Source organism: Simochromis diagramma, unplaced genomic scaffold (assembly GCF_900408965.1).
Source record: "Simochromis diagramma unplaced genomic scaffold, fSimDia1.1 OVJJ01000361.1, whole genome shotgun sequence".
NCBI classification, from domain to species: Eukaryota; Metazoa; Chordata; class Actinopteri; order Cichliformes; family Cichlidae; genus Simochromis; species Simochromis diagramma.
The window spans coordinates 17045165-17058460 of record NW_024386860.1 but is presented as its reverse complement, the minus strand read 5'-3'; the positions used below and the strand labels follow the sequence as shown (position 1 = coordinate 17058460).

At 41.5% G+C, this 13296-nt stretch overlaps 1 protein-coding gene across 1 annotated transcript in view; it reads left to right on the top strand.

Moving 5' to 3' along the window:
* The window catches only part of pear1 (platelet endothelial aggregation receptor 1), a 59615-nt gene extending 47212 nt beyond the window's left edge, over window positions 1–12403 (top strand). The window contains exons 14-23 of the mRNA XM_040030850.1: window positions 697–849; window positions 942–1073; window positions 1174–1305; window positions 1873–1995; window positions 2225–2443; window positions 4144–4253; window positions 4484–4610; window positions 6294–6356; window positions 8133–8336; window positions 10223–12403. Of these exons, the coding sequence (XP_039886784.1) occupies window positions 697–849; window positions 942–1073; window positions 1174–1305; window positions 1873–1995; window positions 2225–2443; window positions 4144–4253; window positions 4484–4610; window positions 6294–6356; window positions 8133–8336; window positions 10223–10374 (1415 nt within the window). The 3' untranslated portion in view covers window positions 10375–12403. The remainder of the gene's footprint in view (window positions 1–696; window positions 850–941; window positions 1074–1173; window positions 1306–1872; window positions 1996–2224; window positions 2444–4143; window positions 4254–4483; window positions 4611–6293; window positions 6357–8132; window positions 8337–10222) is intronic.
* The last annotated feature ends 893 nt before the right edge of the window (window positions 12404–13296 follow it).

The window sequence follows — 13296 nt, the reverse complement described above, 5'->3', positions numbered from 1 at the left end:
TTGCTCTGTCTAAGAGATGTGATCTGGGTTATGTTTATGACCTCACAGGGTTAAAGTCATACATATTGCACTCTTATTGACCTCCAACAATTCTTCTGTTGACTCGATGAGACTAATATTTTGGGGGTTTAGAGAGGACTCTGTTAACCTAACACGTGTGTGTTTCGTGCTAGTGAAGGTGAACGTTGACATGCTGATGTTAGCGTTTCACTCTTACGTCCGCACCCCAGTGCAGCCTCGTAAAGGCTGCTAGACTGGCCCAGTATGAAAAGCACTTTTTTCTGGTTTTGCACCTCCCATCCATGCAAATAAAACAGGCTCTTTGTGTTTCGGGGAAAATGTGTTAGTTACAGTTGTGAAAAATCTTTTTGGTGAGAACACTAAATTACCAAATATTTCAGAGTTGGCTGCTCAGCAGCAACATTTCTGAAACTGTTAACCACTAAAACCCCTCATGTTCCCATTTCTCTCTGTTCCTGCTTATCATTTCAACTACATTTTTATACAGTTATAACCATGTTTTTATGTATTTAGATCAGTAACTGATTTACACTTGGGATAGTGAAAGGCATTCTGCTCTTTGCTTTAGCAGATGTAAAACTGTAGGTCCTTTATTAAACTAAATGATGTGATTAGAGTCAATAAAAGTTGTAATTTCCTGCTTCGTTTATGTGCTCACTGCTTCATTTCCTTTAGGTCCCCGCTGCAGTGAGCCGTGTTCAGAGGGCCTGTGGGGGCGCCACTGTAACCAGACCTGCTTCAAACATTGTCCAAACAGCGACACGTGTTTGAGGGAAACTGGAGCGTGTGTGTGCCGCCCAGGCTACTGGGGAGTCACCTGCCAAAACAGTGAGCGTTGTATCTGATGAGTTAATAAAAAACGACTTAAAGACTCGCTCGCTGTGTGCATTGTCTAATATCAGCCCTACTGTTTCCCTCAGAATGCAGAACGGGTACGTACGGTGACCAGTGCAGTATGACGTGTCAGTCCTGCGGCCAATCATACCGCTGCCATCATGTGACAGGAGAGTGTGACTGTCTACCTGGATACACTGGGCCAAACTGTGACCAAGGTGGGCTTTCTCACTAATCAGCAGTCATCACAAAAAGCCGCTGATCTTTCATTTACAAGTGAGTGCAGGACATTCAGCAGGTTCTTTTCTGTGGTTACAGTTTGTCCAGCTGGCTACTTTGGAAAACAGTGCTCTGAAGTGTGTCTTCCCTGTGCCAACAACTCCACGTGCAACCACCGGAACGGTCACTGTGAATGTTTACCAGGCTGGACCGCTATCGACTGCTCCAAACGTGAGTGCCACAGGATTTCATGCAGAGATGAGAGCGTGGACAGTACGGTGCTTTTGATTTGTTTAGAGTATCTACAGGGTTAGAACTTGAAGTGGTAATCTGTTGATTAATAATCACTATTTTAACTTCCCAGCAGCCAGGGCCTTGCTTTTATCCATAGACCCACTCTAATCATTGGAAGCAGCCAATGTGAGGCGTTGATCTGAGCATCTTGCTTTTCTTTAGAGCTGGATGTGACCATATTTAAACTACCAGCTGTTGCCAGTTAGCTTAGTCAGCAAGCAGCAATCATAAACTGTCCAGATGCATCACAGAGAAACAAACACCTGCTAATTAGTGCTCGACTAACAAAATACTAGAATTTTCACCAGAACAACTGAAACAAAACAGATATTTGCATTAAAAAGCAGCACAAACACAGGACCAGCTCAGTGACTCAGATTCGCTGAGATGAGGCCTAACAGAATAATAGGAGCAATCAAGTGAGTCCTGTAAAACGTCAACAGATATCTCATACAGATGCTGCTGAAGGGGAAATAAGTCAGAGAAATGTACTTTGTTTTCCAGCGTGTGATCCGGGACGTTTCGGCCAGCTCTGTGCTCAGACCTGTTCCTGTCCAGCCAACCTCCTCTGTGACAGATTTACTGGAGACTGTGTGTGTGAAAACAGAGGCGACGACTGCAAGCAAGGTACGGACCTCATGTTAGCAGAAGTTTGGGAGTTATAACACTGACATTTACAGTACCTTACAATATAAAGCTCCTTGAGGCGACTGTTGTTGTGATTTGGTGCTATATGAATAAAACCGAATTGAACATGTAACCTGTAATGTGCTGTGGTTCATAATAATAATGAATTAATCATGAAAGCTGCTCTGGTCGTTGTACTTGAGCTCTCCTCCCACCCTCTGCTTGTCAGACTCCTTTCAGCAGACGGGGAGCGTCATGAGTCGTCTTAATCCTGGAGAGAGGGAGTCGTGGGGGGCCATCGCCGGCATCGTTGTGCTTGTCATTCTGGTGGTCCTGCTGCTGGCTCTGCTGCTGCTCTACCGCCGCAGGCAGAAGGAAAAGCAGAACAACACCCCGACTGTCTCCTTCTCCACCAGCCGCACCGTCAACTCTGAATATGCCGTTCCAGGTACAGTCTGAAGATGCTTCTGTCTGCTCATGCAGAGAATGGCTCATCCCACTGAGCGCTGCATGCGTAACATAAAACGAACACAGATTCAAAGTAAAATCTGACACATCCAGTCAGACTGTTCAGAGTTTGAAACATCAGAATCTCAACACAGGATTCATCTCCTGTGGATATGAGGTTGAATTACAGCAACAATAATTTAGCACTGAACTTAAACCTACAATGTGGTAGTGTGTAGCACCATGCAGTTTCCAGTAAGGTTTGGTAAGTGCGGACGGGGGGTACGAGAACATCGCTGGATAATGACAATCTGACATGTTCAGTGGGAACAATCACCCAGTATTTTACTGTCATGCTGGAGCGTGCACAGGCAGCTGCACCTGAAAATCCAGTCACCTTAGAAACTGCTTTCATCTTTACTTTCATACGTTTGCTCTTCTTTTTCCAGCACGGCTAATAACACACTTTATGCACTTTGTGGCAAAACAGGAGAAGTAATGTATTTGTTCATGTTCTTGGAGACAAGTAACTTTTTTTTTTTTTGCAGTAAAGCTAACGTGTTTCAATGAGAAGAATGTTTTGTGTCTGCAGCACGTATGTTGTTGATCCTGTCCAGCTGGAACACGTCACCTCGGCACGCAACAAACCGCCTTTAAAATAAAATGGAGTCATTGTACTTGAACCAAAACCAGGGTCTTTTTCTAAATCTTACCCTGTGCAAAATCTAACAGTAGTTTTTGATCTCTCGTGAGGGACCAGCACTATGGTTCTAGTGGTTTCCACCAACATAGGTCACATCACTGCCAATCACTCCACCTTCAAACGTGTGGATTTTTCACTCTTTTGGAAAATATTATATATTTTGTGTACATAGACATAAATTAGTAGATGGGAGAGTCGTCATTGCAGCCAAAAAAAAGGAAAATTTGTGTTTGTGGATATAAATTTGACTCTTTGATTAATGTGTTGATGTGACGGCTGATTTTCACTTTTTGACTTCCCTGCTGGAGGTTTAAACTGACACTAAAACACTTTTTAAGCCTTAAAAATATAAAGCAGGATGTCAGAAATCAACATAACTATATTTTTAAAAAAAATATGTTTTCTTTTGGTACAACAGTTGATGACCGAATGTGATTTAAGTGGACTTGAAGGCCACCTGAATAAGGTTTATTATGAAAATAAATCACTGAACAAATTTTTCATATAGTATGTTAGAATTGGAAGAAGAAGGCATGGTCAGATATGTTTCAAACTCCCATTTAATTCAGCCATATTTGATTGTTTTACAAACTGGTGCAGTAAACTAGATGGATATCATGCTCAGTGTCAGCCATTTATTAACTGCAGTAATTGAAGTCGTCTTATACATAAGGGATAAATGAAATGTTGCAACAAGTGGGACTGTGGCAGATTTTGTGGTGTTGTTGAGGATTCTTATTGAATCCCTGTAAATATTTATACTTGTGACTGCTGTCACTGCTGACTGCTAACATGCCTTTGCAGAAGAAGATTCAGCCGGTCAGCGATCTACGCTGGATATTGAGTATTTTTGGAGAACTGTGATGTTGATGTCGTTTGTATGCACAGTGCGGTTTCATCTCTATCTCACTCTGTGTGATTGTGGAATGCATTTTATTGACCTTGAGGTAATTTAATAGCAGCAGACGTGATGCCATGTGTTTGTTTTCGTCCTGCAGATGTTCCTCACAGTTACCACCATTACTACTCCAACCCCAGCTACCACACACTGAGCCAGAACAGGCCTCCGCTGCCACACCTCCCCAACAACCACGACCGCACCATCAAGGTGAATGTCATCTCTGATATCTAAGGAGAAAGCTTCATGCCTCATTGCAACTGAAGGGCAGCAATGGGAGGAATATGTCATTTGGACAGTCAGCAACAGCTGGCTATGCATTCAGGGGGTTGTGAAATCATATGATACCAAAACGTGTAGACGCAGTAGGTCATTGGTCCTCAGCGCTTCATTTGGCTTTTGTACATTTGCGATGGTTTATCATTTTTCCTGCCTTACAGAACACCAACAACCAGCTGTTCTGCAGTGTGAAGAACGCAGAGAGGGAGAGACGGGGTCTGTTTGGAGTCGAGACCAATGCCACTCTGCCTGCAGACTGGAAACACCACGAGCCTCGCAAAGACTCAGGTCCGTCTAGGTGACTCTCCACTGCATGATTCACATAAGGATCATTTAGAGGGCACACCTGCAGCTGTAGACCAGAATAAAATGAGCACATTAACATTTACAAGCTTATAAAAGCAAGAACCTGGTTTCCTGACCTTCTGACCACAGCGGCATTAAAGTAATCAGCAAAATCTGCAACTGCTGGCTGGTGGTGAGGGGTGTGTGTGTGTGTGTGGGGGGGATGTTACAAAATAAGACATTACTGTCATCACATTATCTTTGCCTGTCTCATAGTAATATAACAGAGTGATCAAATTGTAGTCAATAATTAAACAGATATGTCACTTAAGTTAAATGCATTCTTTAATTATGGTCATAACAGGTGGAAAGAAAACGTCTTGTGCAACATTAATCAGAGTTCATGTGGGATCAACCAAACGTCTTTATTTTCACTGAAGAGCAAATATGAAGTTGAAGTGCAAAGATCTCATACGTGTCCTTTCTTAGAAGGATTTGTGCAGACTTCTGGTGATATTTAAAGTTTAATATTATATTATTATGACTAAGTGGTGACCTCTGGCAAAGTGGGAAAGCAAAGAACTGCTGTTCCTCTGATGGCCATGTCCACAGAGTTAAACCTTTTTAAACTGTGCAGCAAGCCTCTAGTGGGCTTGCTGCACAGTTTTGCTGTCCACCTTCTGCAAAAGGTGGACAGCAAAACTGTGTTTGCAGTATTTTAGTTTGAAATTTCCGTAAAACATTTACAATTAAATATTTATATATGAAGAGGGGGTGCTATGTCACGCTTTTCTCATTTTCTCTCATGTCCTGATGTTAGATGATTACAATCATGATCAAAGTTTTAAATTATGAGGTAAATGTAAAATAATCCCTGCGAGCCAAAAGCTTATTTAAAGTCTGACATTTTCTTGTAATTTTGTGCTGAGCTAACATCAGCTCAGTGTGGTCTTTTTACACAGTCATCTCAGGGACACCAAAGGCACATGAGTAGAGAAGCCTGGCTTACAGGCACCAGGGTTCTGGTTGCAGGAGAGAGGAGGGGCAGCCAATCAGAAGACAGTGGGGTTTTTAGGGAGGGGAGGCCTTTAAAGCGATAGGAGCTAAAACTGCTTATTGACAGACCTGGAAATTATTGTTTGAACAGTGAAAAGTATTTTATTGGTATCTGAAAATGAAAAATTGGAATATAAATGAGAAGAATAAGTCCCTATTTATTTTTGATCCAAACACATCTGCTGTAGTTCCTCGTTGGTAATGAAAGAGTTCAAACATAGCTGATAATGGAGAATAACCTCGGTCTTGATCAGAGTTGTGCGTGAAGCTTGGAGTGGAGTGCAAAAGTTTAGATTTCAAATATTTCTTAGGCTCTTTTCAGTAACTGCGCCAGCATAGCTGCTTAAACAGGTAATGGCTGAGAGCCTCAGGCCAGGAAGAAGCTTAAGTAGTTTCTGCTTATAATCTCGAGCAAAGTTTATCGACCATCACATTTCCTAGTCAGCGGGGCACACTCGATATGAGACTATAAAAATAATAAGGACTTCGTAAAAGGTGAGAGTTGCATTGCCAGCACCTATCACTCACCTGGGATTGATTTTTACAGGTTTCCACAGCAGTTTATCTGCTTTTGATTAGCTCGCTATAAAGCAAAATGAAGACGTCTGATTTGTCTTTTATTGTTAACAGGAGCTTTTGGCATCGATCGGAGCTACAGCTACAGCGCCAGCCTCGGAAAATATTACAACAAAGGTAGTTTATCACCTCATTTTCTCTCTTTTCTTACTTACTGCTGAAGTCTGAGGTTAGCTGTGGAAAAGCTGTCCAAAGTATGCTTACAAAGTCTGCTTTATTTAGACAGTCTATGGATGACAGTGTTCTCCACCGTCACACCTTTATCCATCAGATGGCTTTTCATGAATTTTACACAGACATTCATGGTCCACAGAGGCTTTAACTGTGGGGACTTTTCTTCTAACACCCGTGTAATTTTTTAACAGCAAGCTTTGAGTGAATTAGATGTCCATGTAAATTGGTTTCAAAGCCCCCCTCTGGGGGAACTCTATGTACTTGTGGAAAAATGTAGCGTTCGATCTCTCGCCGCCATGTGATCACATTTTTTTTCTAGTACTTGTGACATGTTGAATGTTTGTTTTCCACATTTTTACTTGCATATTGTTGTTTTAATTTTTATTCGATCTTATTCCTGTTTCCATGTTTTATCACTTCTATTGCTTAAATGTTATTTTTTTTAATTATAGTTTTTTATTTATTAGTTTCTATTATTTTCTGATAGTCTGGGTGGAATTGGACCCAGGCCACACAAAAGATCAAGCCTTCTGTCATGATTTGCACACTCAGTCAGATTTTATCTTCTTCATTGTTTATTTTCTTTGCATTTATTAAATTATTTGAATCTCATTCATTTTACATTATCTGTAGGTTGTTTTGTTTTTTTTACTTCCACCTCAGCTCACACTTGACCTTGAATGCCACGTCGAATCAAGTGTGCTGCACAAATAAAGTTTGGCTTGCTTGTTTACTGATGACATTCCCATCATCCTCAGCTGGATTGTTTGTTTAGTCCCATTTAGCAAATGTTAAAATGCATGTTAAACAAAGACGGTAAGCTCATAACATGCTCGGCCGTGGGCTGTGTGTAGTGGTCCTGAGAGCTCCTCGTAGCGCAAACACATTTAAGCAGACTGAGAAAACATTTTGACTGGTCTGAAAACACAGACGCGGCAGACGGCTGAGACGTGCTTGTTGCAAAATTCAGTGACTCATGAAGCGAGTGATAAAACAAAGAAACCATCAGACAAACCGTAAGCTTACATCCATTTTTTTATTGTCCCCTGGAAACATTTCTGTTGTAATTGGTCTTTTTTCAGTGTCTCTGTGTTTGCGGCTCTTTAAATGCTGCACCTCTGCTGTCACTGGGGAACATTTTTCTCTCATCTTGTTTGTTGCTAACACGGCATCGTTCCATCAAGAGACAAAGAAGTCTGAAGCTGCTTTTTGGATTATTTAAATATCATTATTGAATATTGCTCATGGAAAAAAACACATTTCGTCTCAACAGGCTCACTTACTTTAGGCAGATCTGTTAAACCTACAATTTCATCAGCGTACAATTAAACTAAAGCTGATTCCTTATCGCTGTAAAAGATCATCAGCACTTTATAAAGAAAGCTGAAACTTCAGAAGCTGTCGTCGTCCTCTACTGTCATGATTTGTCTCCTGAGCCCAGAGGAATTCTCAGGCTTGTAAAACTGCTAGAAATTTCAATTTCCATGTCAGCACTCGACAGTTACTGGAAGTCCTTTGTGCTGCCTACAAATTTACGTCAACAGTCATTAACTTGCAGCTGTACAGCAATTTACAGAGCTGCATACTGATGAAAATCTCACTTTTCATGCAGTGAATGCTTCATCTAGTAGGCTTAGGCTTTAACCCTCAATCATGCTCCATTCTCGCTTTGCATGGACTTCATATGCAGTTTAATCTCTCAATATTTGTTTCCTGCAGAGCTGAAGGATTCAGCGGCCGTGAGCAGCAGCTCTCTGAACAGCGAGAATCCGTACGCCACCATCAAAGACCTGCCCGGGCTGCCCCTGCCCTTCTGCCCCCCGGAGAGCAGCTACATGGAGATGAAGTCGGCCGTGCCCAGGGAGCGCGCGTACACCGAGATTACGCCCCCGCCGCCGTTCCACACGGCCACCTTACGCAGAGGTAAGCAACACTTCTGACCTCCTGCGAGTCCGAGGAGTGTTTTACACTTCACCACAACCTTCTTAGTTATTATTATGGTTAAACGTCCAATATTTCCATCATGCAAACATCAGTGGGTCTGTGTGTGTCTTTGAATGAACCAGTCTTTTTAGATCCAGCTACTCTAACGCTAATTTTAATAAGAACTATGAGTTTTTAAAATTAGGAATTGTAAAGTAATCGTAAGGTGGGAACTAACTGCGATTTACACTATAGGGACAAAAATACTGGACCACCTACACATTACACCTACAGCAGCTGAAACCTGTGCCATGCAGCTCCTGGTACAGTCTTTGTGCTGATGTTACTGCCAGAGGAGACGTGGAACCCTGCAGAGCGTTAGCACTTGCTGATCCCACTCCTTAATGTTATGAATTTTTATCTGTAGAACAATCCGTTCTTTTGAATACATGATTTTATACAAGCGCGGCAACAGGGCAAAAACACCTGAATTCAAAGATTAAGAGGTGTGGCCCAATATTGTAGTTGATTTTACATAATTCTTTGGATTAACTTGAGTTTATTAGGCTACAGTGCTACCCACGGCACCATGGATCCACCCGCTTTGGGAGAAAAAACAAAAAATAGCAGCTCTTTTAAGGTCCTTATCAGTCAAACCTTAAAACAGGTCTGTGGCCTGTTAGACAGCTGGGCAGGCCAGACTTCCTCAGGTCATGGACTGATGAATCAACATCTGTTTGCCACAAATAAAAGACTAAAGGAAGAGGAAGGGCAGGGGAGAGGAGAGGGAAAAACAGGAAGCCGAAGGATTTTCTTCCTAGCTTTTCTTGTATTGTGGACACTAGTAATGCATCAATATGCAGTCAGAGGAACGAAGTGTAGGTCTGCGGGATCAAATCCTTACATTCATCCACATATTGGATTGAGTCCAGTCTTTTTTTCTTAGACAAATCACTGCAATTTGCATTCACTCTACCTGAAACAGAAGACTGTGGTTGTAATGACAGAGCCAGCTTTGTGGCCGCTCTGTTGTTTAAATCACTGATTCTCTTCTCTGTATGACTGCAACATTTGTAGCTGGTTTTTAAGATCTGACATCCAGACAAGACTTTTGAAATGAAGAAAAGCAAAGTGCAAACAAATCCAGTCTAGCCTAATTTAACTAAAATTGATGTTGAAAATTAAGCTTGGACAAACTTTTTGCGTCAGCACATTTTGCAGCTAAATACAAACGATTGTAGATGAGATGGATTCTGAGCAGCAACTTTTTCTGCAGTATATTCTGCAATAAGTACGCATGTCATAATAAACGAAATTACCTTTAATGTCTTTAAATACTCTGGCATGGATCCAGAACACAGTGACTAAGAAAATGAGTCATTTAGAGAAAATACACACTTCATGTAATAAAGGCTTTGTAAACATAAAAGGAACAGTAAAGAGTAAAGACAGGGAGGTGTTTCCACTTCATGGCATGACATCGACGTGATTATGCGACACTGCTGTTTGTTACTGATGTTTTTAGTTTATTTGCTAATATCCTCGTTCAGGGTGCCCACATCTGAGAGCTAGACTCTTATTAAACGATTTATAGATGATGTTATTTAAATTTAAACAGAGGGGTGAATGCACGCTTTTCCACCCTGGAGTGTGTGGGCTTTTAAAAAGCTTTATTTAGGAGCGAGTTCAACAAGTTGAATTAAACACTGAGCACAGAGTAAGCTCAGACTGTAACGCCAAACCAACTCATCCAGTCAAGTCCAAAGCAGCAGGACTGAATGCACAGATGGGTTTTTATTTAAAAAATAGAGTCAGCATATTTTCCAGCACTAAAATAAAGAATGGCAGCCTGTTTGGTCCTCACAGCGAGTTCTTTTCCCCCTCAGAGTGTCAGAGCTCCCACGGCCACGCTCCTCATGAGGACCCACAGAGCCACTACGACCTCCCGGTGAACAGCCACATCCCGGGACACTACGACCTGCCACCGGTGCGCCGCCCCCCCTCGCCCTGCCCCTCCCCCAGGAGAAGCCCTCAGTGACAGCAGCAGAGCAGCAGAGCAAATTGTTCCCTTCTGCTCGCTCCGGGGTTGATGAAGAAACGGCTAATTTTATCTCTGAAAATCAGAGCTGCAGACCACCAACACAGCAGGGGCGAGGAGTCTGTCCTGCCAGACGAACCTTTGTTTACAGTGGATGCTTTGCTTTCAACTAAACACCGCCCCCTTGTGTGCGCAGAGCGGTACTGGCGTCTCCGTCACAGACCTGTCATCCAGACTGAGGAGCCAGCAGGCTGTGTGGTGACGCCCGCGGGGCTTCAGCTGCTTTTAATTCCCGAGGGCAAAACCCACCAGAGGATTTGATGGCTAAAAGCAGCGACTTGGGAATGTTTGTGTGTTTGAACTCTTGTAAACATGCTGAAATATTTGTTTTCCACACCCTTTGCGTGCTGCTGATGCATTTTTAACGGGCCTCTTTTATCAGAGCTCGATTTTTCCTTCGTCTCGCTTTTCAGGGTTTTTATTTCGAGTTGAATTTCAGTGCATTACATTTTCAACATTTTTTTAAAAAAAAGGCAGCTTCAGCTGAAAAAAAAAAAGATGTCTTATGACAAACCAAATTTTATATAAACAGAAAAAATACCAAAGATTTTTCTTTTTTAACACCTGGAAGCCAAAGTGAGCAGCATTTTACAAAAGTTCATGTTGTGTTTTTTAAAAAAATAAATGCCATTTAAGGACTGAAGTGTGTTTCTTTAAAGAAATGTGGCTTATTGCTGCTGTCTGAAGAAAACTATGTAAATACAGAAATGAATATATTGTCAGCCTCTCAGTATTGTTGAAGCGCAGCTCTTCTGTTCAAATAAAGATGCTGTTATGGGTCTCACAGGACACCTTATGAACTTCTTGTGTATATATTAATAGATGTCAAATGGTCAGTGTGAGTTTGGGCACAGATGTTATGATAAAGCCATCAGTGCAGTGCCTCTTTTTGTCACAATTAAAGGGCCATTTCACCCAAAACACAAAGATTTTATTATGTTTCGGTTTGTTTTTTTAGACCTGGTGCCTGTGTTACCCATAATGCAATCTCTCTGAATGGATCGCCTTTTGAAGGATAGCCAGGCCAGGTCTTCTGCTGCTCATTTTTTACACATGCAAAGACAAAGATAATAAAAAAACTAAATGTGTTGCTGGCTGACAGATTTATGAGGCTGCATTTTGGGGAATTAGTTTGTTGACTGTTTATTGTAATTGAAGCACAGCTTGCTCAAACATGATTGGTCAATACAACTTCAAGAGGACTAGAAATGGAAACCTCAACATGCTGGGTACCAGAGCTCATCGTCTATAGATTTTACAGTCATATTTAGGTTATGGACGTTACCCTACTATGAGTGGATTGTGCATAGTGATTGATGACTTGACGGCTGCCTTTGAAGTGAATCCAAAATTTTAAGGACAAAGCATTAAACATTGGGAAGGCTGGGTTACTGAAGATTGTGGGCCAGACAGAAGGCCTGAGCTCCATCGTCTCCATCGCTGGACAAAACTGTGGAGACTTTGGGTACAAAGCGGTGTTCAGAGATTCAGCTCCACAGCGTCACGCGGCCTCCTCTGCTGCAGTTAAAGGTTTACAGAGTATTTGTCCAAATATGCAACGGCTCACACCCAGTCTTAAGACGTCTCCCTTCACCCCGACCTCACCACCAACAGGTTTCAGTGGAACTACTTTTTGTCAAGTTAGTCCCTATATAAAATCATTTACATTTTTAATGATGAGAGTGGAAATGTAATGTGATTGGCTAAAATTAGTGGCGATTATTGAACTGTGTGTGTGTCTGGGGAGCAGACTGTAGTCCCGATTGTGTTGTGGTTCAGAAATACTGAAATTGGTGTATTAATGTAAAAATATTGACCTGTGAAGTTCATTTTCCTGTCAAGTTGTTAACAGAAGCCAAACAGAATGTACGTCGTGCTTTTAGTGCTTCCATATTGTGCAGTCATTTATTTTTGAATGTAATCCTGGGAACATGTGTTTGTATGATGTAAATAAAAACTCTGCACTTTTCATGGACTCGACCTTTTTCAATAACAAGGAAATAATCACAACCGTCACTCATTGGAAAAAATACTTTTTACTCAGCATCGCTTTAGAAAATAAATTGCATCAAAGTGTGGCTTTAATGATTTCATGACCTCAAACAAATCTCATTTCAAGAACCTTTAACATTAATGGCTTTGGGTGATATCTTTAAATCTCAAGCCCTTCAAAGGATTCATGAGATCTCCACCAAGACTCGAGGAAGGCCAGAGTTTACAAAGACCTCACAGTGTGTTTGTGCATCCGTGGTTGTAGTGAGTCCTTGTTACTCTGGTTCTTAATCACACCCCTGACGTTTCGATGACCTGATCTGAAGCATTATGTTGTGAATATACTGCACAACTACAGTTATCATTTCTCATCACTTTACATGTAGACATTTGACAACTACAAGATTTCTGTTAATACACATTTATACTGTAGACGTCATTTCTCTGATTGTCAGTGACTTCATGAGACACTCTGAGCATCAAACTACCTAAAAAGCACAATTCAAACCACAGTTAGGTTTACATATTTGTTTTTCTCCTGCCTGTAGCTTTTCTGTGCATCTAGCCCAGTTTTGAAGAGATATCAGACTTCTCTTCAATATGTTGAAATTAAAAGTGCCAAAAAACATTTGAAAATTCAGCATCAATGTTTCCAAAAATCATGACCGGGTCATACTACTGAGCAGTTTGATACAGGAAGTTCTTTCTTTGTACGACACTACATCCGATGCTTTCATCACTCTGCTGGATAAACGCTGCATCTTCCACTGACGAGCAGCTCATGTCAGCTAGCTGCACGCTACTTTCGGTTGGTGGATGAAGTTAGAAAGAAAGTCGTTCCTACAAGAAACTGTTCATAAAAGGTCTGTA